This window comes from Anopheles coustani, chromosome 3, assembly GCF_943734705.1.
Source record: "Anopheles coustani chromosome 3, idAnoCousDA_361_x.2, whole genome shotgun sequence".
Taxonomy (NCBI): domain Eukaryota; kingdom Metazoa; phylum Arthropoda; class Insecta; order Diptera; family Culicidae; genus Anopheles; species Anopheles coustani.
The window spans coordinates 87,876,506-87,900,573 of NC_071288.1; the positions used below are offsets into that span (position 1 = coordinate 87,876,506).

Below are 24,068 nucleotides of genomic sequence, written 5' to 3' on the forward strand. Positions count from 1 at the left end.
CAAAAGAAACAACATTTCAAATTCGCTTTTCTCAAGCTTCCCTTTGTAATGAATAGCGTTCTTGGAAAAAAAAAGAAAAAAACTGTTTTCAAGTACAATTCCAAGTGGAACAAGCTCCAAATTGTTACGGTACTTCATCAAAAAAATATGCCAACATGATACCGACCACCACTTCAACGTCTATTCCGCCATTCTCGCCCAATTTTCGAACAAATGGAATCATCACGCAACAATGTTTTTTATTGTCCACGAGGGGGGAAATATAAAAGAAACATCTTCCAACCAAAAAAAAAGGAAAAAAAACCAACGGTGATTTCATTTGAACCAAACTTTCCTCCAAAACCGACAATGTCCTTGGTTGATGAAGTGTCGGGTTTGATTCACCCACCGTCATTATCCAAATCATGAAAGTGCCAAAGAACATTCAGCGAGAAGCGAGAAACCGTGTATCTCTCCCTCACGCTGTTGGGTAGGAACAGGGGGAAGGTAGATGGAAGTCTCATTCCAAACATCCTCGTAGCCGGAGGACCTTGAGCTTTCCACGACAGTTCGTGTTTTTTGGTTTCCTTTTTTTCTTTCGACGGGTGTGGGATTTCAGAAAAATTTATCAACTATTCATAAGACTCTTCCCGTGCTCTCGCGTCTAACTTTCTCCTGAAGTAGCAGCAGCAACGGTTTGTAGATTATATCTTATTCATTTGATATTATTTCTTAATCATAAACAGGCCAACGTGACGGGGCAGAAGTGGCAGCAGCAGCAGCAGCAGCCGCCCGGTAATGTTGTGGGTATTCACAAACGGCCCCACAGCGGTGGACCGTATAAAGGGAGGGCCTTCTTTCCCCGAGGGCAACAACGAAAAGGCAACGACGAATAATGACGACGACTCCTCACGGAGATGCCTTCCGGAAGCGGGAAGACTTCGAAGGGAAGCAAACAGCAGCAGCTCGCCAAAGCAAAGACATTCTCATGTGCTGCGGGTGAAACGTGAACAAAAGAAGCCCCCGTCGGCATGCCGTTGTCTCTTCCCTTCTGCGAGGAAAACCGTTTTCTTTCATCGTAATCCATATTTTATTTTATTCCTTTCCTTTCACAATGCCACAAACGGGCGTCGCGAAGGCGATGTTCGTTCGTACCGGAAGCGAACTTCCTCGAAAGTGTGCTGCATCGCAAGCACACGTCCGCATGTATGTGCGTATGAGACCTGTTTGTGGGGGGGGGGGTAGTGAGTGTGTGTATGCTTGTGGTCATGATTTCCAACCTGCGCCTGGCAGGATGAAAAATATCCTCGCATAAGCACGAGGACTGCAATCGCTATATCACTTCAGTCAATATTGACTCTGACCTGAGCAGCAGCAGGAGTAGCGATGTTCGAACCCCCTGGGTTAGTGGTTTGTTGATGCGGCACACACACACATATGCAGGCACAAGACAGAAGGTTCACCTCTTCACATACCTTACACCCACATGCATAGCGATGTGCCAGGCTTTTCCTTTTTCCACCGCGAAAGCGACACAATGGCCAACGACAAAACGCTCGGAAGAGAGTTTGTTTGACATTAAGCAGTATATACCGGCACGGACGACACGAAGACACGGAAAAACCGCAGCATTATGATCGTTAATTGTTTGTCCGCATCGGAACGTCAGGGGGGAAAAAGGAAACCGGGAGAATCGTGCACGGTCCATTTTTGTCTCCCCCTCACTTGTCTCCATATATTTCCCCAGAGGGTAATGCCGATGACGGAAAAGCATTATTAAAATGGAAGACAACGAGCTGGTCAGGAGATGTTTACCAATGAATTATCGAAAACAATTAACGGAACGGAAGGTCGAGCGACTCACTTTAATAATGGAGGCTATTTTTAGCGCTTTTCTTTTCCGCACGATACAGAAAAATTATATAACGCTCATAAAATAAAAATTTAAAAGCAAGAAAATATTTTCAAAAACAAAAACAGAAAAAAATAATTTTGTTAGCGCTTTACTTTCTCGCTGTTTTTAGCGCTTTCCTTTTCTATATGATACAGGACATTGTGTTACGACTTAAGTGAAAAAATTTAAAGTAAGAAAATATTTTCGATAACAAAACAGAAAAAAAAACATTTTATATGTGATAAAACAACAAGAAAAAAATTAGAAATGGAACATTGTAACTTTGTTGAAATAAGCACAGATCCTTTTTACAGTTTAGATATCGATGTTGTATTTATCGATGTCGTAATTTTGACAATAATGACTAAAATAATAAAATTATATGAACAGAAATCAATAAAGGGTAGCAACATAAATTTGTTGAAGTAAATAATCTAAGCGTAACTAAGGATGAACAGAGAACCTTTTAAATGAATAAAGAGAACCATCTAAATGAACGCTAATGTGTATGAAATTAGCTCAATTCAAAGCTAAGAGACAAAAATCATCAAAAAATAATCGTTCATCCTTTGTACACCTTTATAAACAACATAAACACTTGTTAGTTAGTTCAATAAAAATAACTTATAACTTTAGCTTTCTTAAGTTTTGCCAAAAATTAAGCATTATTGAAAAAATTTGGCTACTTTTATTTCCAATTAACGAAAATGCTAAACATGAATTTCCGCTAATGAATGCTAATATTAGATGCTTTCGACATAAACAAAACATTCAACAGTTCTTCATTGCAGTGTTAAAGTTTTCCAACTAAACTGTGTGTTGAAAATACTTACTGAAAAACGAATTTTGACAATTGGAAATCTCTGCTCCATGTAAAACAAAATGACAATAATTTCAATAATTTGTAGATGCAGCATATAAATGAGCCGTTCACAACGCATATAATCAAATATTCAATCAAAACGACGACAAAATGAAGGGCGGGAAGCATAAATTCGCACTGGACACTCTCGAAATTCGAAAGCCACCAATCAGAATCGTCCTCCACCGATGCGAACCGTCCAAAAACCCGAAGCCAAGCGATCGTTCGGTCGGCGGTGGCATCCAGCGGAGTTCATCATCAATCACCAAATTACCCTACCGTGAATGATGAATTAAACTTCTTGAGCCGAACCGTTCTGGGCTATCACTTCGATACGGTTCGGCCCTCCCGGAGGGGAGGACGGAACGAAACCGGGCGCCATCATTAGCGTGCGAAAGATGGAGGTTTTCCGCCTGCCGAAAGGCCAGCCGGCCACATCAAAGTGCAGTGTTATTCGCAACGCAGGGGGCGAAACGAAGGACATAAATAAATAACGCACGCCTTCCGATGGTTTGATGCGACAAAACAGATTTATCTTTTATCCTCCTCAACAGGTCACGCAATCTGAGTGGAAGGTATTTCAAAAGAACCAGTTTTGCATATGTGATCGATTGGGGATTCTTTTCGTTTCCGTTGCGAATAAAATAGAGTCAACCGATGAACGATGCGGAAAAAATGTTTCCACACATGTTAGTCGATTTCCTCCCATATATCGATGGCCGAATAGTGTTGAAATGGCCATTAGGAGCTTCACCACCTCGCGGCAAACAAACAACCAGCCTGGCATCTTATCGAAAAAAGAAACCAAACCAAGCCCATTCCACCATTCACACCTTAATGGCTGCTTGTGGCGTGAACTTGGGCGGTATCGATCGGAGAAGGTAGCACTATTATGCTGCGGCCGGTAATGAATATCACGTTGCGCTTAATAAACCGCCGCACGTTTGAAGCATAAATTCAATTAAAGCGCGCCACTTTTCGCGTAACGCAAGCGAAGGAGAGCGTCCAGCGCCATTACGCTTTTCGCAAGGTTTATTCGCACACCTATGACTCGCGATTGTGGTGGGAAGAGGGGTGAAGGTCAGAGGAAAAGGCTTCCCTCGTCAGGAGAATACCTGAACGGGGAACTCCTTCACGATGGGCGAGGGCTTTTGTGCCATTTTGATACCCACCTCGAGCATAAGAGCGTGAGAGAAAAAGAAAAAACCAAGTAAAAAGGTGCCAAAGTGCGAACGAAACACGTTCCGGGTTTTTGCGTCGTTTCGTCTTTTGTTTTTCCACTTCAAGCACCTTCAATGCAGGGCGAGGCATGAGAAACGAGCGGTGGAAGGAAAACGACCGACGGGCCAGCGGTCGTGCAGGAAGCTCGTACGACTTCACCACGTTGTCCGTTGCACGATGTTGGCCGTGCGCACATTATTGGCATGTTCTTAATTACCCTCATGATGCAGGACGACAACAAGGACTAGCAAGCTACACCCCGCCTACTCCGGACGGGTCCCATCGGAACCCAAGGGGGAGGCGATGATGAGAAAGCGATGTACGGTTAGGGGTTTATGGTCGACCAAGATGTTGGTAACATCTTTAGGCAAATGGTCGTATAATTACATCTAATTATCCCAAAATGTTTCACCAAGTCGGGCCTCACAATTTCATTCGTTGCAGGAAAAATCTTGTCACTCAGAAGAAACTACTTTCACCGAAACCAACAACAAACTCTCCGCAAAGTGGTTTCATTATGACAAGGAATGATCGTATGAACGATTCGTAGTACCAGTTTTTCTGAACTATTACTTTATAGTGACAAACATTTTATATTTATACTTGTGTGATTTTGTGATTTACTATATGTACAATCTATGACACGATCATAGCTGAAAACACAACTTGTTTGATGTAAAAAAAGGAGGAAATGTACAATTTTGGGACATATAAATATTTTTCTTAAAAACTTGAATCCACGGCGCAATACAAGAAATAGTAAGTTATTTTGTTAAATTGTGTAGTTCTAAATTTTGTTTTTAAAACTACAGAAATAACTTCATCAATGACGAAGCTAGATAATGCATTATGAAAAACGCTATACTTAGATGATGGTGGTTCAGAAAAATACGTATTGACATCGTATGAGGTAATATTTTTTTACTAACTATATTGGCGATAAATGTATGATGCTTTTTTAGTATTTTAATACATATTTTACATTTCAATTACTAAAACCATTTGTGTATAGTCAAAGTTTAACAAGTTACATTAGAAAAATAGTGAAAATGTTTGTGTTTTGAATAATTCTACTTAAAAAAGACTTTTCTTCTTTATATCAATGTTTTGAAACACTTCGTTCCTACTGGGATCTAAAAAATGCACACAATGGTAAACCGGTGATACATCAAATAACTGCAACGAATTCTTTAAGAATAGAAAAACGTTGTTCAACACGTTCCTAAAACTGCGCTTCAAAAACAGTAATGAAATGTTCCCTTACAATGAAAACATGTGAACTTCAACGTAACATTTGAAATACATTGATTATAATATCAAAAAGAATATGTTTAATGCATTATTTGCTTTTCAAAAAGTAATTTGAAAAGAAAAACAAACTGAACCACTTTTCTTATTATACTTTGCGCCGGCACGGAAATAAATGGAGTAATAAAAACCTCCCTTATGAAAAGCCAACCTCTTCCACGAAACACTCAGAGCCAATTCTCCCCCGATAGCACACATGCACGGCGTGTTTTCCGTCGGTTCCAGTTGATGACGTTAATTTATCTTCGCTGCACTATCGCTTGTCTGACTGTATTCTCCCGTCGCGTGTCTTGGGTGTGCAAGTTTTTCCTGCCCGTGACAACTTGAGCACTGTCACTGCTACCGTTGCTTCCATTTTCCTACATCGCCTCGACTTTTTTTTTTTCCGTAGGGGTGGCGTAGCTTCTTTTTCCCGTGCGAAAGTTTTTCCATTTCCACATACCACGGCAACGGAGCAACACACGCAGCGCCACGAAGTGTCAATAGTCAGCGGTGGAAAGCACCTGCACTTGCTACGGGGAACCATTTCATTTGCCTCATTCCCTCCCACAGACGGCACCCCCCCTTCCACTTCCGGTAGGCAATCTTTGCGTCAAGCAGATTGCAAATGTCCTGACTACAACCCCCCCACCATGACACGAAGAGTGCTATCTTTCGCTATCTTTAACTTCACCGACGGTGACTGTGTGTTTCGTGGAAAACGGAAAATGCCAGCACAGAAACAAGTTTCGCATCGTGCGAACGAAACAGCGTACGATTGTGTGTTCTTCGATTTATTCCACATTCCCATGGGCAGCCAGGTGTCAGAGGGCTTCCATGGCTTTCACGGGACGCAGATTAACGGTGACTCCGGTTCCTGGGAAATGGCGGAAAACAGGGGGAACGCAAGCGAAGCAACGATAACGTGGATGCGATAGCGTCGCTAGCAGTAAGAAAGCGGAAGAGGAAGGCAAAAGCGACGCACTCCAGGCGGGAGTGCGTTTGTGATTTGTTTTCCATAGCTCTGTATGCATTCAGAGGTGCTTGGCAGACAGTGGTTTTCCTCGAAACTTGAAGTACTTCAACGCGGTTGGTTAAAAAGGAAAGCATAGAAAGGGCGAGGGTTTTGCGCTGTAAAGGTTCGGGGCGGGCTAGCACCGGCGGGAAGCTTTCAACAAATCGAGCAAATAGCGGCCCATTTGGTGTTTGAAGTGTGAGTGTGTGTATATTTATACTAGTGGTTGTACTTGGTGCACGGAAAGCGAAGTAGGCTTTTGCAGAGACTTTTATTCTTTGCGCGTTCTTTGGCGGTCGAGCAGTAGGCGTGTTGGGCAAGCCATAAGCACACACAAGTCGCTCACACAAGACACTAATGCACACACACAGACGGACACACACATACGTACGTATGCACGCTACTACGACAAGCATCATCGAACGGCAAATACACACTTTTGATTGCGATCTCCGGTTGACGGAACTGTTGCTGCTGCTTCGCCTGCGGACGCTTCCACCGGCTGCACCGACATCGTCTTCACCACCACCACCACCACCACCACTAGCACCACCACCACCACTACCACTTCCGCCACCGCTGGCCGCGCCGGAAATGCTCGCTGTGGCCATCACATCCGGTCCCCGGTTGCGTTTTACATCAAAGGAGGCACTTTTCCGGCGGCTTTCCGCCATCTTCCCGAGCCCGCCGCCACCCCCCGGGTCGCCCTTGCGCCGCTCGCTGCCACCGAGCCGCCGGCCAATATCATCACTCGCGCTCACACTCACACTCCGCTCGAAGTAGCCCTTATCGTTCATTTTCTTTGCTTTTGGAAAACGCGGTGCGTTCACTTGGCAAGCCTCGCCCTGCCCTACGGTGTTTTTCCTTGTGTATCGTTCACCCACTATCACCGCTAGCTTTCGTTCACTTTCCCCCACTTTCCTCGCTGAAGGACGAAAACGGATGTGTGATAAAAAAAAATCTCCCCTTATCACCAACGCACGCAACGCACGGGAAATTGGATGTTGCTGGGAAAATCCCCACGGGAAAACAGACCGCCAGAACACACAGGGACACCTTCAACAGAGCGTGATACGGCAGGGAAGCGAAGAAGCTCAAACTCCTCCACCGTCGTTAGAAATTCAAGGAGAAGGAGGAGGAAAAATCGAGATGGAGGAAAAATCCCAAATCCAAACCATAAGCAACCATGAGCTTGGAAAACGTGCCACGTTCCCACAATCGCCTCACGGAAATCAGGATGGGCATGTGTGTGTTGAAAAGTGTTGACCTGAGCTCAAACACCGGCGCTTGACACGTCGTGGAAAATCCACTTTCCCGCCGCGAGGAATGCACCTATCATGCATCTTCGCTGCACCCGGGGTTGGCGGGTTCCAATTCTCCCCCCCCCCCTCCCCTCCCCTTCCTCGACTCGAGGACTTCGTGACTTCCACGCTGTCACCTGCCTTATCGCCCGGCGTCACTGGCTCGGAATGAAAAATGAGTTCGGCTGGACTTTTCCGACGCGAAAGCGAGTGGATTGGCGCGGAGTAGGGGAAAAAGTTGTCCCTTAAAGAATACACACCAGAAAAACACACACAAAGACTCGCAAAGTTCCCGATGGTGTGTTGAAATCAAGTGAGGAAAAGTTTTTTTCCGGAAGTGCCATGAACGGGAAAAATATTCACCCTTAATGGAAGCTTAACAAACAGTCACGTTAGCTTTCTTGTTGAACTTTATTTTTGAAGTTGAATATTGTATTGCGGTTTCAAAACTGTACCAAGATTTTTTAAGCGAATTATAAATGTTGGTTGAAATTATTATTTATGTATAGAAAATTATGGATGCTTCGAGTGATTAATTTCCTCCATTTTCGTTGATGAAAATGTGAAGTAAACGAAATGAAATATTATAAACAGTAAACCGTCGAAGCTGTTTACCAAAGATATTATTTTCTCCGCACCCTCTTCATGACCACCAACACCGAACAGGGATCCGGAAAACAAATTTCCCTTCACTTGACACATTAAACCGCTACCGAAAGCATTCCGATTTATCAAATTGCTTCCTTAATCGTAACGGTGCAGCTTCCTTTTTCCCGAGAGGAACCGGGAAGGGGCTCGCAACAATTTGCTCGCAAACCGACACCGCCGTCTTCCGATCGGCATTCATCATTGGGGCAATTTATTTTACATCCCACCCCCACTGCCCGGTCGTGGAAAGCGTGCGTTCTTGCTGGGTCCGAAAGGCAGGCACGACCCGATCCACGTTTTACGGTTCGTCGGAGGATTCCCATCTTCCGGGTTTTCCACCTCTTCTTATTCCCTGTCTTCGGCGCAAGTTCACTTTCATCGTACCCGTTTCGTCAATTTAAAGGGCATTAATCTTCGGTTCGTTATCGCACTGAGGCGGGTTGTGAAAAAGCGGGAAAAGCCTTACGGTCCGGGTTAGCACAACGTGGCCCGCTTTCTCCATCGATTATTCATGTATCGACCTGGTTATGACTCCCCCGCTCGAAAATGGGAGGGTAGCACTTGAAGTACACATTCACACCCACAAACACACATACACACACACTTACTGCCCCCTTCATCACGGGAGGGAAAGTAAAAACCACTCGCTTTATACACATTTTGACACGACACAATTCGTCGCGCGATGCGGAAGGAGGAGAAAGGGAAAAAGGGGGGTGTACGGTATGTTATCCTATCAGCAATCCCCATGCTCACCATGTTTTCTATGGTTTGCCTATCCTTCTAGCTACTTTCTACCACTTCATCACATCGGGAAACCATTCATTTCCCCCCTTCCCATCTGGTCCTCTCGAAACCACCTGGAGCTACTTTGAGCAAAGGCTTTTCCAAACCGAAACACGAACCTATAGGCCTAATAAAACCGTGGGTATGGCACATACACCGGAGGAAAGCAATCGCTGACCGAATCAAAAGGAAAAGCCACCACACACCACGTCCAACCGCGGGGGGGAAAGCGAGAACAAACAAGATCAAAAGCAGGAAAGGACGAAACAATAAAGGACCGGGAAAATCGCCACCAATACGACAATCCAGCACCACAGATGACGATGATGATGATGATGAATCGTGACCCGTCGGTAGATGTATTGGTGCACAGATTCACGACGGGAAAACATAGCCCGTCCGAGGGAAAAATGCCGGGCCTCCACAAACATCTCGTTTGTCGAACGTTCGCCACCAAAAGAAAAAAAAAGGGGGGAAAAGAAAGCAAAACCCCATAACCGCGACCACAAGCACACACTCACACGTAGTGTGGAAGTAAGGAAAAGGACTACAATAATGTCCTAGCTTTCCCGAACCAAATTTACATTCCGCGAAGAGAGGCATAAAAATGGGTAAAAATAAAAGGCCGATTTTTCTCCCCATTTATTCTCGTCCGCTTTTCCGGCATTCAAATTAAGCAGCGATCGAAGAAAAGGGAATGCTTCTTACAAGAAGGCTTTTCCCCGGGTTTTTATTGTCTTTCCACCCGATCAATGGAAAGTAATGTTTATTGCTTGGGAGAAAATCCAGAATCGAGCATCGTTAAATATTAATTTAGGTTATCCTTTGAGCCATTTTGTTTTAATCTTCGTGCTTTTAATTAAAGCTGATCCTGTTCTCGAGTTTAAAAGGATGTTTTCTTGTTACACACATATTTTTAACAGTTTGCTATGGAAGCTAGACGCCTCAATTTCACACACAAACACCCTTCACATGCGATTTCAATTGGAGGTAGCGCTTGAGAACAGCGGGTTGTTTCTTTCTTTAATTCCAACTCACTCCACACTCAACAGATTACACATGCCACGAAACGGTCGAGCATGTCGGAGGTACGTGCAAGCTTTCACCAGTAAACACTTCTATGCCAAGCTTTAGGCCTATGGGCCAACGTTGTCGATGTCTCACGTATCTGCGTGGGTAGACGCCTTCCCGAAGGCTATCTTCTTGCCCTAGGTCCACAAATCTTTAAGGATGCGCTACAACGCTTCGCGGTGAGGACAGTCCACTTGATGGTGAAGCTCCCCAAAAATACACACACACACACACGAGGACACACGGCTACACGCACTGGGAAACATCAAAACGTCGGGCGAGGGTGGTTCGCGCCCGAGAAAACCCACACGCAACAGCACGCACGGTCACAACAACCACTTGTGTTTTGGGAAAATGGGGTTTTTCTCTCTTTATTCCTTCCCATTCACATTGAGATTGTGGGTGTGTATGATTGTATGTTCCCTACGCGAAACCCTTGGGCGAAGGATTCGATGGGCGAAGAAACGGTGTTTCTTTTTATTCGCTTGGGCTTTTCCGAGCAGCAACATTCAAGGTTCAAGGTGGAGGTGAGAGAAATCCGAATACGCCGCGAGCGTGAGAAATGTGCTCGAGTGTTCAACTTCACGTGATCTGGCAGCAAAACACGGGCGAACGTGCCGTGGAAAAAACACACACCACACGGGAACCAGCCCGTCCCTCCTTTCGGGGGAACACTACACCACACCGTTTCGGACGCACTTTCCGATTTTCCGAAAGTTCAATTTCCCTGAACCAGATGTAATTACGTCCGGTTCGAATCCGTCGCTTCCATCCCCGGGGATCGATCGACGAGACGGCCGTACCTTTGCTCACTCACGGTTGCAGAGCCCTAGAGAGACTGGAGGCTATGGTGGCTGATGCACACTCTTATATCATGCCACGCGCGCGCGACCAGGCGACTTTTCTGCAAGCGATGCGAACGGAAGACGATATGCAACTGAGCCCCGCGAGCACACGCACGAGCCAGGCACGCGTTCGCCGGAAAAGCTGCCCGTGGAAAGCTGCCCAGGAGCAACAGCAGGGCACTCAGCGGAGGCCGTGCGGTACGCGCACACAGGCACAGCGCTCGCTGGAAATCCGCTACCCTACACCTACACTTTTACAGTAGAAAAACGGGCAACCCATACTGCGTCGGGTGAGTTCGTAGGACGCTGTCCTATAGTTTTCCCGCGAACGGGGTTTTCCAGCCTCTGTACGAGCCGGTTTGGAGCTCTCGGAGCTCGTGCTGCTTATAGCTATGGGCTTTGAGTTCGTTTTCGCATGGACAAAATTAGTTCATTTTTATATGGCAACAACGATTTGTTAGTGAGGATGGGGGTTTTCTTGAAATGTGACCGATTTAATATTGAAAAGAATATCTCTGGTCTACAATTTCAGTTCAATGTTTTCTTCAGAGATTAGTTCCTGGTTGAAATACTCACTCCATTATATTTGATAACAAACAAATGGCTTCAGAGATCTGATTCTGACATATAAATTTACTAATCAACAAAATTGCTTCATGACACTAACGTTTTATGTCCTTTTTATTCTTAGTAAACTTTACTCTAACTTTCAAAATTTCCAAAAGACCAATATGAAAGAAAGACTTTAAAAATTTTACTCTTGGTAAAAAAGCATATTTTCAATTAGTATTTCAATTTTTGTTAACATGACAAGATATAAAACAAATTGTATATGTAATAAAAATTAGTTTTGTAAATTTTAATAAAATACAAATTCATGAATATGGCTGAAATAAGCTAAAATTGATTTCAAAAAATTAAACTCTCAAGAATTTTATCTCTTTCATTTCAAGTCTACATAAAATGCATACTCTTCAAAAAATTAGTGATCCAAATATCCAAATAATATCATAACCTTCGTCTTCTTTATACTAGTTTTATTTTAAAGATTTTTTTATCAGTGCTGTCGAAACCCTACCACTTTTAATATGTTTTACTCAAATTGTCTTGTTTAAAAATAGTTTAATGAAACAGAACAAAATATTGCTCTTTTTAATAGTTATACATTTCAACAGACTTAAATCATCTTGTGTGTTAAATTGTGGTCATTGAAATGTACCATTCATACTGTCACCGCACAATGTTTATGTTTTATAATAAAAATAAATAAAGGCAATAAAAAAAGGCCTCCCAATGGTTTATGGTCCTGGATTAGAGAAATCTAAATTTAAACTTTTCCACACTCAGACACGGCGAGTGGTCGTGCCATTACCGGGACACCTTTGCTTCGCTCCTTCGTTGTCCTTCGGTACCATTCAGGATCCCATCGTTTCGCTTTTCCCCCCCCTTTTCTTTCAGTCACGCATTATCCACCTTCTACCCTGGCTTCCCACACATTATCACCGTCGAAATGGCCAACAGGATGGGCCTATTTCCACGAGGTCGGAAACTAAATTTAGCGCCAGCGTATCCCGTGGTGGTGGTGGTGGTGAATGGTGTCCAGACACAAATAGGCATACGACAGCCACAACTATCGTGGGTTGAAAGGAGTGTATCCTTTTTAGACTACTTTTCTTTGGTTGTGAGGGTGTTGTCGCTTTCTAGCAAATATACCACCCCAAAAAAGAACTCTCACGTTTGACAGGAACAGATTGAATGCGGAGGAAAATGCGAGCCTTGATCCTGAACTTTTCCAAAGCTTCCAGTGCTCAGCTGGAACGGGACGTTTGTGTGCGTCTGAGTGCTCCGGTGAGTGAGCGATATGAAAGTGTGGGTGTTTGTGGGAAAATTTTGACTCAACGGTTTGTTGTGATGCTCGAAGGATAGCACAATAATCGGTGCGCATGTCGTGACAAGCAGTTTCCCCAGGAATTTCATGTCCCTCTCTCTCTCACTCTTAATGTTCACCAGGATATCCGTTTCCCTGATTCAACCAGGACTTCTTTACTCATCACTTAACTTACACTGCCGTTCCCTAGGTCCATCAGGAGAGGCTTTTGCTCTCCGTTTGTTCGTGCTCTCCCTTAACGAGCTTCCCTTTGTCTCGCGCTGCACAAAACATGTGCACATGGCATGCCAGCGGTGAATGGAGCGCAAAAAATAAATGCACACAACTATCAAGCCGAGCGCACTCGGCTGCAGCGATGACGTCGAACGCCATCGTCGTCGTACCAACGTCATCGGGCGGGAATTTTATGGCCCACCCAACCCCCCGCCGTTGCCATTTCGGGCAGGGAGGGAAGCCAAATTCGCAAACAAAACCAAGCGAGCGAGCGAACGAACTAACGACAACATTTTACGACTTTGCGAAAATGAATTTGCTGTCGGTTTTGTTCCAACGGTGCATCTCCACGGTTCTGTCTCATGGTCAATTTCACCGACACGCTATCCGGTGTTGCATCTTGCAATTTCGAGGGCACCGAGAGCGAGCGAACAGAAAAAGACTTTTCCAATTCGAGTGGAAAGTGAAAGAAATAGTAAAAACTTTAACACCACCGGGGATTCCCATACAATGCAGCGATGTACCATTTGTTCATTTGGGAGCTTCTTGCCTTTGTTCTTGCAATGAAACCAAGCGATACATTGAACGGAACGAACCAGACTGGGATCCAATCGAATCGTCCAAAATGAAGAGTGTCATTAAAATGATTGCATTACGATAGTTTTCTAGCTCCGAAAATGCTGTGGCATGTTTCTTTTCCCATCTCCCTATTGTAACGTTTTTCTTCTTCTTTATTTGATAGACATTTGACATGTTGACTACTACGTTGTTTTAGTACATTTTCAAGTTTTTTCAGTTGACTTGTTTATAAAATATATTAAACTAACGATTTCAGAAAACCAAATGAATAGAAAGCTTCCCAAAAAACTAGCTTCTGTAATTAAACTAGAGTAATATTGCATTTTAATTTATTTCTCGGACGAAAATATTTTAGAACTCATGACAGCAGGCTATCAAACAAATTTCGGGTTGAAAAATCACAACTAAAACTAATTTTAAACTAAAATAGAAGTAAAACCGGAGGGTACAAAATACAGAAAAAGGTAGAAAAATCTGTAATTTAGAAACAAGTCGTAAATTTATAGAAAACGCCACAAACAACTCTAAAAACCAACTACTTGTTTTTGGTTTTTGCCAGGTCAATCCCATTCAAGCAGTTACTGCAACAAGTTTCCCACGAATCCCAACCCCCCCGCAACGTATCGAGTGAATAATTCAACAGAAATACACAAATAACTCCTCACTTCTTCTTCTCCCCCAGCCGTTTCCACCCCGTGTCTAATGTTGAAACTGGCCTGCTCCAGTTCCATCGGTCCACAGTTCATTACCTTCAAATCAACCGCGCCAGCGTCCGAGAGGTTGGGAAAACCCCATTAGTCCCGGCGTCCCCGCAATCGATCAGCGAAACGTTAAACAAGAAAAAAAAGGAAAATGGGCCCGACGGCCGTTGCCGCCGTCGTCAAATGAAAAGTCGTTGCACGTTTTTCCGCCACGGGCTACACGGTGTGGAAAGCGCGCGCACACTCGCCAATGTAATGTGATATACGATACGGACCGGGCACGGTTCGCCCTTTGACCCGCCCGGTGGAAAAACCCCCCAATCGTGGGCTACCGGAAGGTAGACCGTCACGAAACCGTGCTTAAATGTGGGTGCCTTCTCAGGCCACGATGCAACACGTTGCCTGGCGCTTGCTGGGGCCGATTTCTGTAACGAACGTTTTGAACGTCTTTGCCGTAAGACTTTGGTGGAACTGGTGGGAAAACTTTTCCTCCGAAGCAAAAACTGATTACCATACGGGTGGCCAATGTGTGTGGTGGGATTCTCCCGGGGCCGTCAAATCAATCAGCCAATATTTGCACGTGCCTTTCGAGTGTTCCAAGTGTTCGAAGCGATCGTCAAAGAACCCGCTTAGCATTCACCAAACCCGAAGTGCGTCAAGTTACTTCCTCCCGAGGCCCCCTTTTCCGGTGCGATCACTTAAACAAATTCGCGATTTTTATTGCCCACTTGAGAGTCCCTTCGGAGGCCGCCATTACCGCGGTCCGCATTTGCATGTGCCGGTTCGTTGAGGGGCGCATTGTTTGGTTGGGGAATCGTAAAAAGTGAACACTTTGCTTTGTGAATCGCGTGGCAACATTGTTCCCCTGGCGAATGTTCTTTTCTTTTCCTCCATCTAATGCCGTTCCGTCACGAACTGCGTGTGCGTGTGCATCGCTGGGAGTCGCTGTGTTCTTCCCGAAAACAAAACGCACAATCCAATGCGTAAACGAACACACTTTCCAACTTACGCAACCGAAGACGAGGAACGACCGAAGGCGACGTTAATCGGCCAAACTTTTCCCAATTGCGTACGAAAAGCTGTTACCCAAAAAGGGGATGCGATGGGTTTTGGCGCTTTTTGAGATGGTCGGAGTGGGCGTTCGATAATTATGCTTCCCCGTTGTGCGGTTTTGCATCCAATCTGGCCGAAACTGTCAGGCCTACCGTTTTGCGCAAACGTTTATTTGACAGTGACGAACACATGGCGCCAGAAGGAGATGTTTCCGAAAGCCGGCAAACCCTCTAGGAAGGATGATTTCCGGGTGTATAATAACGATAACCATTGCTGTGACATAAACCTGAGGAAATATTGGAATTATTTTGAATTTGTCTATTCTATAAAAGAAAATGTTAATTTTCTTTACTTTCAAACATCTGCTTAGCTTAACATTTTTAAAATTTCATTAGACTTACTTACAGGCAGATTGCTAGTTTTGTTAGTTTTGCAATTCTGTTTGAAGTGATGCAACAATGACTGAAGGACTAAGTGATAAAATGATCATATAAAAGGTTTTACATAAATTTCCTTCATTCCGAAATTCATGCACACCGTTAAAAGCTTGCCAGATTGATAATAAATATGCGAATAACTATGGAAAATGAACTTATTCATTTAATACAAATATCTTTACTTTAAAAGCTCGCGAACATGTTAACAGTTAGTTATTCTTAAGAGAAGCAGACAAAAAAATATCTGTTTCCTGTAAACGGGTTAAAACCTCACACACACAAATGGTGGTAATTTTAACTATAAAACCCCTAACCGGTTGCAAAGCTCCCCGGTAGATTTGCACGATTATTCTAGCTGTCTGAAACATTCCCCTATATGATTGTAAAGTTCTCGCAACCGGTTGAAAATATCCCCTATGCTTTTAAAATGTTCTCTCTATCTATTGAAACATTCCATTATATGGATCGAAACCCTGTAATTTATATTTTTTATGTATATTAAAAATCCATTTTACTTAAAAATTATAAGTATACACAATCGATTTCATCAACCGGATCACCACAAGCATATTTCCGCACTCGTGCTTTGTACCTCCGGCATCCGAGAGTTTTGGGACAAGGCCTACTTGGGCCTCCCGATGCGTAAACCTAGGCGATTGTTGATGTTCCGTTCCAGTGTTGTGAGTCAGAGGAAAGGGCGAAGCCTGTTTTCCAAACAATCGATGGCTTCGGTGCTGAAGTTCAGTAAATGCGGGCGGCGCTGCTGCTCCGCATCATGGTTGCTGCTGCTAGTGGTCGCGATGTGGTCACGCATTGCCTCCATCCACGCGTGCACGTGCGGATACTGGCCCCGATCGATCTCGACGCCGACCAGCGCCGTCCACACATCGAAGTCCTGCTTGGTCGGGGCAGCCGTGCCGGAGATGAACGTTTGCGCCGTGGCATCACCGCCGTCATCGTCGACGAGTGTGGGAGAATCCGTCGCCATGGGTTGGGCGGCAGCGGTGTTGTTATTCGTGTCCCAGGTGAAGGCTTTCGATCGGCGTGTCGGGCTCGACGGGGACGTAAAGAACACGTCCTCGTCGTCGTTGCTGTGGATCGTTCCGTTCTGCAGTCCAACATTCTGCGCATGCTCATCCTCCTCCTCCTCCTGATCCGTGTTGCTGCAGCGCAAATAGATATCTTCGTCCTCACTCGAATCGCTTCGATTTATTGCAGTGAGCGCCGGTGGCGTGCTGGTCGGGGACGGTATGGCTTGGATGGAGCGATAGGTGCTAAAGTCGACGACTAGGTTGTTGCCGGGGGCGGGGGACGCGTTCGCCGGCCCGATGTCCATCATCAAGCGCTTCACCCGTTCCTCATGCCGCTTCAATCGGACATTCGTGCGCCGGCTGCTCCCGTTCAATGTTGGCACGTAGTTGCAGTCGCACGGCGTGATAAGACTCTCCTCCAGCCATAGCCGCCGGCAGTCAGCCTCTGAGTCGACGGCCAGCTTCGTCGGCACGCGCCCTCGATCGCGCAGCGTCGAGAGGAGCAGCGTCCGGATGCACTCGAAGCTGTTGTTGTTGACGTTCGACGAACTGAGCAGCCCCAGCCAGGGCACATTCCGCGTGCTGCTGTGATCCGACGCGAGGCTCAGCACCAGCCACACGAACAGCTTGTGCGCCTTGTGGAAGTCGATATCACGAAACACGCTGTCACTGCGAAAGTTGTCCACCATCGCGTCCAGCTTCTTCACGATGTGCGACAGGGAGGAGACGCCAGTGTTGGCTCCATTCGGTTGCGGCGCCTTGTTTTCCATGTTCATCACGAAGCGCGTGGCGAACACTTTCAGCGACGAGGTGACACACAGATAGGGGTTGGAGACTTGCTGCTGCTGCTGCTGATGCGGGATCACCTCGAGCGGCTGGCAGTCACCGATCCCTTGCGAGGAGGCCTCTCGGATGGTGAACTTTTGCATGCCATCGCACAGCACGCTGATGCTGGTGTTGGCGTTGACCGGATCGCCGACTTCCGGTTGCTGCTGCTGCTCCAATGCCGACCCGGCTGGACTGCCGGGTTTCCCCTCCTTGTCGGGTGTGCTTTGGGGTTCGCTGGCATTTGCCAGGTACTCCTCGAACAGCTGCAAGCCCTCCCCGCTGGTCAGATCGCAAAACTTGCCGAGAAAGTTCCAGTACTCCTTCCAGCCGACGCTTTCGTTGCTCGCCAGCGTGCGGCCCAACGTTTCCAGGCCCTTGTCGATATTGGACAGCCGCAGCGACCGTTCCCGGTGCGTGGGCGTCTCGCACAGCCGCGACCGGTCGTAGAGGGTGCGCGTTTTGTCGCACAGGTAGCTAAAGCTGACCTCGCCGATCGACCCTGCGTCCGAGTCGGTACTGTTGTCCATGTCGTCCCTCGCCAGCTGGCGATACTGGTGGAACAGACGGAACGGTGTGCTCGCCACCGCCGGCGCCATTAAACGCACATGGTTTCCATTAGTGTCCTCTTCCACTGGCGCTTCCTCCTCGTTGCCGTTCGACAACAGCGAGCTGTTCGAAAGGGACCTCTCGAGCAGCGAGTCATCGTCAGCGGTGTTGTTTTCATCGTTGTCTAGCGAGCGATTGGCAAACAGCTGGCGGGGTTGGGTGCGCAGTTTGATCGGCGTGGAACACGCACGAAGGCCCAGCTGCTCGCTGCTGTGCACCCTATCCATCCGTTCCGCCCCGAGCACGACCAACCGGGGTGGTGTTTTCCAGCGCCGGTAGAACGAGTCCGCCTTGCTGCGATCCATCGGTCCGGCGTACGCCTTCACCTCGCCCTTCGGGCTGAGCGTGGACGAGCGCGATTCCTCCACGATTGGCACGGTGGCGGTGCGCGTCGGCGTGAACGGCTTGCCGACGACCGGCGGTATCAGATTGTCCTCGTAGCGCACCAGCGGCACGAAGAACCGCTCCTCCAGCAGACAGCGAATCGCTTCGCGCACCTCCGGCGTGGCGCAGTGCGGCTTTGCCCGGCTGCAGATGATCTCCCGCGGGTACAGCCCGTCCGAGTTGGGCGTCACCTGGCACTGTGGGTACGCGATCAGCTCCCTCACCACGTCAACCGAACCATGCTTGGCAGCGAAGTGCAGCGGCGTCTCGCTGCGGCACTTGTCCGGCGTGTTGAGGTACAGATCCAGCAGGATGGTGCTCACTTCGTCGGTCGAATTCGTCCGCTGACCGTGCAGCCTCTCGATGTAGGAACTATTCTCGATCGTTTGCAGTATCAGCCGGCAGATTTCAGCGCGCCCCTCGATGGCCGTGATGTGCAGCGCGTTGTAGCGCGGACCCTCCTTGAGGATCGTCGGCGTATCGCCCGAGCTGACCAGGTAGCGCGGGTTGCGAATCGTCGCCGTCACCTCGGCAATATTGTTCGCTTCGATCATCTTGCGGAAGGCCACCAACTTCTGGCTGGTCGGCGCTACAAACAGCGACTTGATCGACGAAGGAGTTGTCACAGTAACAGTTTTGTTGAACGTGTCCGACGGTCCATTGAGGTAAAAATACACTGCCTCCTCGGACGACGCGAACGCTTTCATGCGAGCCTCCTTGTTTTGCTTCAGCACGGACAGCGCTTCTGCCTTATCGACGTAAAAACCCTTGATGGAGAAGACGGGCTCTTTGTCCGGGATAAAAATCGCGTAGTACTCCATTGTTTCGGAGCGAGTTGGTCGTTTCAGGAGTTCAGATACCCTTTCGCTCTGGACGCTGGTCAATGGTTGCTACAGCACGACAGCTTCACAGTTTCAGCTTCTAACGAACTGGTAGAAATTGTCTTTGTTGTGACAAATGCGGATCGAGGCAGAAAACGTGTTTATATGTTAGGATTAAGAGCTTAGCTGATAAGAGCGAGTTGTCTTCAGTTTCGTCGGTTGTCCTCGGGAAACTATTTTTGCAAAAAGTCTCTTCTTCACCAACTCCCGCGTCGGTCGGACGTTTGTACAGTCTTGGTTAAGCAATTTAATGTTAAAATAAAATAAAAAACCAAAAAAAAATACACAACGTACGGTAATTGTTCAACAATCTTAATTAGTAATTAGTACACAAACGCTATCTTTGCAGCAAAAGATTCTCAAACGAAGCAATTAAAATGCAGACTGATTTCATCGGGAAACTTTTCCTTCAGCGCCAGGTAAGCTCATTTAGTGGGATGAACCGCAGTCCCGTTTCCAAAATGACAGCGTCGACAGTCTAGAGCCAAGTCGGGAATAAGAGTGGAGTTACCTGTGAAGCCCCTCTCGCTCCCTTGCGTGTAAAAACTTTCCCACACTCAAATCTTTCAATCTTTCCCATCAAAGCTTAGCATCAAAGTCAGACAGCGGAAGGGCATGAGCGGGAGCAGGATTAAACTGGGAAACTCGTCGGAAGGTTTCCCGGGGACTCGGTGCGGTTTCATCATTATCGTCGTTCGTATCGGGTTCACCGTGTCCGTGTCATGCAATTTCAAATCCTCCCCATTTCTGTCCCAAATCAAGATTCAGTCGAGAGTCCATCGATTTTGGGACGTGAAGTCGATGCCCGGTAATCGAGTTACAGTTGCGTTGGTCCAGAATTTGAAACCCTTGTATTGGAAGGTACTTATCACCGGGCAAACTTTATGGAATGAGGAAAAACCACGAGTGATTATACCTTAATTTAAGGTTCTTAAAACTGTCTAGTAGATGTACAACACTCCAATCAGATGATAACCTTAGAGGGCTTTAAGGATTAGCATAACGGAACTAGGCATACATGAAGTAAGAATCCCTCTGACAGCTCCACAATTTTGCCGGCTTGAGCCGTCAAGCTTTACTGGAGAACTTCCAATGACTCCCAACACGTACACCCTCACTATCTTCAAATCCAAGAGTAGGTCCACCCACCAAACTCTACGAAATTTCAAAGACAAGCAGACTCCCCAGTAACATCGACATCGATATTGCCGGCGTGCAAAACACAGCCCTATCCTTATCATCTAGCAGTGTTAGTAGCATTTCCCCAATAGCTGAACCAACACGAACACACCCAATCGACCGACGAGGACACTCGTGATGACGACGACCTACGACATCTCCGCTGGCGGCTGCCGTTTGACGAGCCTATAGCCCAAGCGGTGCAACAGTTTGCGAAGGGGCGCATGCGATCCATCCGGTTTGCGGTTCAATCTGTCTCTCACGCGAACCGCCATCGCGTCCTTGTTGGTGTTGGAGGCTCTCGCAGGACTGCAAACATTCAAAATTCAACGCCCGGCATGGATTTCGCCAGCCTGGCCTTCGTCTATTAAAAGCAGCGTCTCTACAACGGGGAAGGTAAAGACACACCAACGGAGAGAATCTGGGACAAGGTACGGCGTCGGGCGGTCTGGCTTTTGCTTTTGCTCTGTGCGATAGCACACAGATAGCGTCTATCAATGGTGGAGTGAGCGGCACGGTGAGGGTTGGAAATGTTTGGATTAAGGTGTGCCACCGTTACCTTTGTTTCCGTTGGAAACGACTTTCCCAGGCAGAAGTTTTCAAACGGATTTGCATGTGCCAATTGCGAAAGGAAACCAGTAACGAACGTCATCCTTTTATAATGAGGGAATGTGAGCGGTATCCAATGTTTAAACCTTCTTTAATTTGAAATCTGCCCAGTCGTAGATAAATTGGATTGGAGAATAATCCATTTGAAAAAGTTTTTTGAAGTCCCAGCTTTTTAAACCCAAATTCAAATAATAATACAAATAAGAAAACAATGCAGTTAAACATTCGAGAAATAAAATAGATAAAATGTTTTAACAGAAAGATATAACTTAAACTAGAAAAATAAAATATCAAACAATAGTGAATACTTCTTGAATAAATAATAATCCTATGGTTTCAACAGTGTTTGGGTACAACAAACATTTAACCTCAGTGCTTCCTTTTGCCACCGACAACTTATGGAAGTTAATAATTCAACACGATAGCTGATTTTAAATTCATAAAAGTTTTCCCATTTCAATCCGAGCCAAGTAACCACCGCTTGGAAGGGGCAAAGATTTATCGACACTCCGGTCAGCGTCTGGGGGTTTCTAGTTGCGATTGACGATCGCTTTGGGGCTCGGCGAGATTACTCCCGGGAGGTTGTTGGAACAACTATGGAACTTTGGTGGAATTACGGGGAACTCCCGCTCGGTGGTTAATTCATCATCGGTTTGTTTAGCAGATTGGGCGAGCTGGACGGTACTCCGGGGCGATAAAAACATACGCCAGTTGGAGGTAAATTTTCTTAGGGAAGGAAGGCAGAGGATCTTTTTGTAGCTCGAATAAAAAAACAAAAAATTGTCACTGTAAGCTGGCCTTCTGACGCTACACACCATTGTGCTGCCATAAATCAAAGAGACGCAAAATGTTGTGTCGTTACTTCACCTTCGTGGAAAAAGTCATCGCCCGCTTTGATCAGCAGCGGAAAAAGGACATCGTAAAAGATGTTTTCTTGCAGACGTTGAACCCAAGGTAACATGTTCTTTGAACAGGAAAGTTTCTTTCGCAATATTTCTTCTCGCAGGTAAATGGTGAATATTCATTTAATTTGCATCCCACGAACATTTAGCTACAATGAAGAAAACGCTGCCGATAGCTTAGAATTTCCACCAACCGTCGGCCATTGAAAAAAAAAGTCGTAATCCGCGAGAAAAGCGGGTACACACTTTCAACAGAAAGTAAAACAAAAACGAACGAAAAATCAACGCATTCATCCAATCACGGCTATTGACAACCGTCTGATGGAAAACAAATATTTTGACTGCCAAATTCGCTGGCCCGAGGTTGAGGTGGGAGGGCGAAGGAAGTGGTTGACGGTAAGCATCCTCCGTAAAGTGCACCGCGAAGCGAGACATGAATTAATCCTCATCCTGTTTGGGTTTCATTTTCTGCCAAACGTGTTTGAATACATTTCATTTGGGATTTGATTTCACGCAAAGATGCTTATTCGGTTGGGGATTATTAATCTTAATCTTGTGCTTCGAATGAAACTTTTTCTATTAATAATTTTATGATTAGATTTTTTTCCCTATTATCCTATTATACAAAGTCGTTTAAATTTTACGTCATGAAATATAGTCAAATCCATTTTCAATTACTTTTTTTTCCTATTTTTATAGCTCTTCAATCGATTCTATTATTCTCGTTCAAGATTTATTGTTGCCAACTCGAACATGCAGTCATTTGCTCGCGTAACATGAAAACAAAGCATTTGTGCACCTTTTTTCAGTTAGTACGAATTGATTACGTCCATCATGCTGTATCGGGCTCGCGCTGTAACTCAATGGTCGCTAGTGTGTCTCAGCTAATTAGACAGAACCGTCATAAATCTCGCCCAATGCGTAACTCAAGTGCCGCCCGCCAAAACTCGTTGCGATATTCACCGCGATGCCATTATTCATCGCACTTCATCGTGCACCGAATTAGCAAAAACTATGCAAAATCAAAAGTTCTATTCTTATACGCTCCGCTTGCGCTGGCCGCGTCCTGGTCGAGACATGCCGGTCCAAAATAGTGCCGCCGGTGTGATAAATAGGAATAAGAAATAAGGCGCACCAACATACAGCAGCGTCCCGTTTGCACAAACTTTCTACCACGCTCAGCCGATGATGACGTACGTGTAGGAGTAGGGATTGAAGAGAAGAAAGGAGAACTAAAGAGAGAGCGATCGCACGGAAAGAGAAGTTCCAGAACGAACGATCGGTCAGTAGCTAGGTGACAGTGCAAGGTGACGGACGGAATAAAGATTAGTGGATTCTACAATTGGCGCAGCCGGTAAACCCAGGAAGAAGAAAGAATAGAAGGAAAGGAAAGCGTTGGCTAGACTTCTCGCAAAGGAAAGGAACCTCTAGATCTAACAATGAAACTATAAAGTAGCGCAATCATAAGTCTGGCACGCGAGAATTCGCACCTTGACTACAATGCTACAAGTGAACCATACCAGAGTGACGAGGAAAAATTAAAAAAGTGAGTGAGCCCGGCACATGCGTGCTACAAGTCAAGCGAGTGGAATCCATAGCGCCACAGTGGAAACAATAGACTTCCAAGAAATGTGAGCCCGGCGCAGCCGTAGCACACGAGACACGTCTGGAAACCCGAAGTGAGTCCGGCATAGCCGTAGCACATGAGACGAGCCCGGTCGAACCCGTAGCGTCAAATAAGTAATTCCCAAGAAAAGTGAGCCCGGCACAGCCGTAGCACTTGAGATACGTTTGGAAAACCCGAAGTGAGCCCGGCATAGCCGTAGCACATGAGACGAGGCCGGTCGAACCCGTAGCGTCAAATAAGA

General features: G+C 46.1%; 2 protein-coding genes across 2 annotated transcripts in view; both read right to left on the minus strand.

Annotated features, from left to right (window-relative positions):
- LOC131271399 (alpha-catulin) overlaps positions 1 to 7,055 on the minus strand; it is a 59,219-nt gene extending 52,164 nt beyond the window's left edge. Inside the window, 1 exon segment of the mRNA XM_058272814.1 lies at positions 6,696 to 7,055. Within this exon segment, the coding sequence (XP_058128797.1) occupies positions 6,696 to 7,055 (360 nt within the window).
- Positions 7,056 to 16,465: 9,410 nt separating this feature from the next.
- On the minus strand, positions 16,466 to 19,450 carry LOC131268820 (ankyrin repeat and LEM domain-containing protein 2 homolog). The gene has a single exon (XM_058271102.1). The coding sequence runs from the start codon at positions 19,448 to 19,450 to the stop codon at positions 16,466 to 16,468; it is 2,985 nt and encodes a 994-aa protein (XP_058127085.1).
- Between the last annotated feature and the right edge of the window lie 4,618 nt (positions 19,451 to 24,068).

Bases quoted from the DNA above. Each gene is read 5' to 3' on its own strand.
- LOC131268820 (XM_058271102.1), bottom strand. From the start codon at position 19,450: ATGGAGTACTACGCGATTTTTATCCCGGACAAAGAGCCCGTCTTCTCC.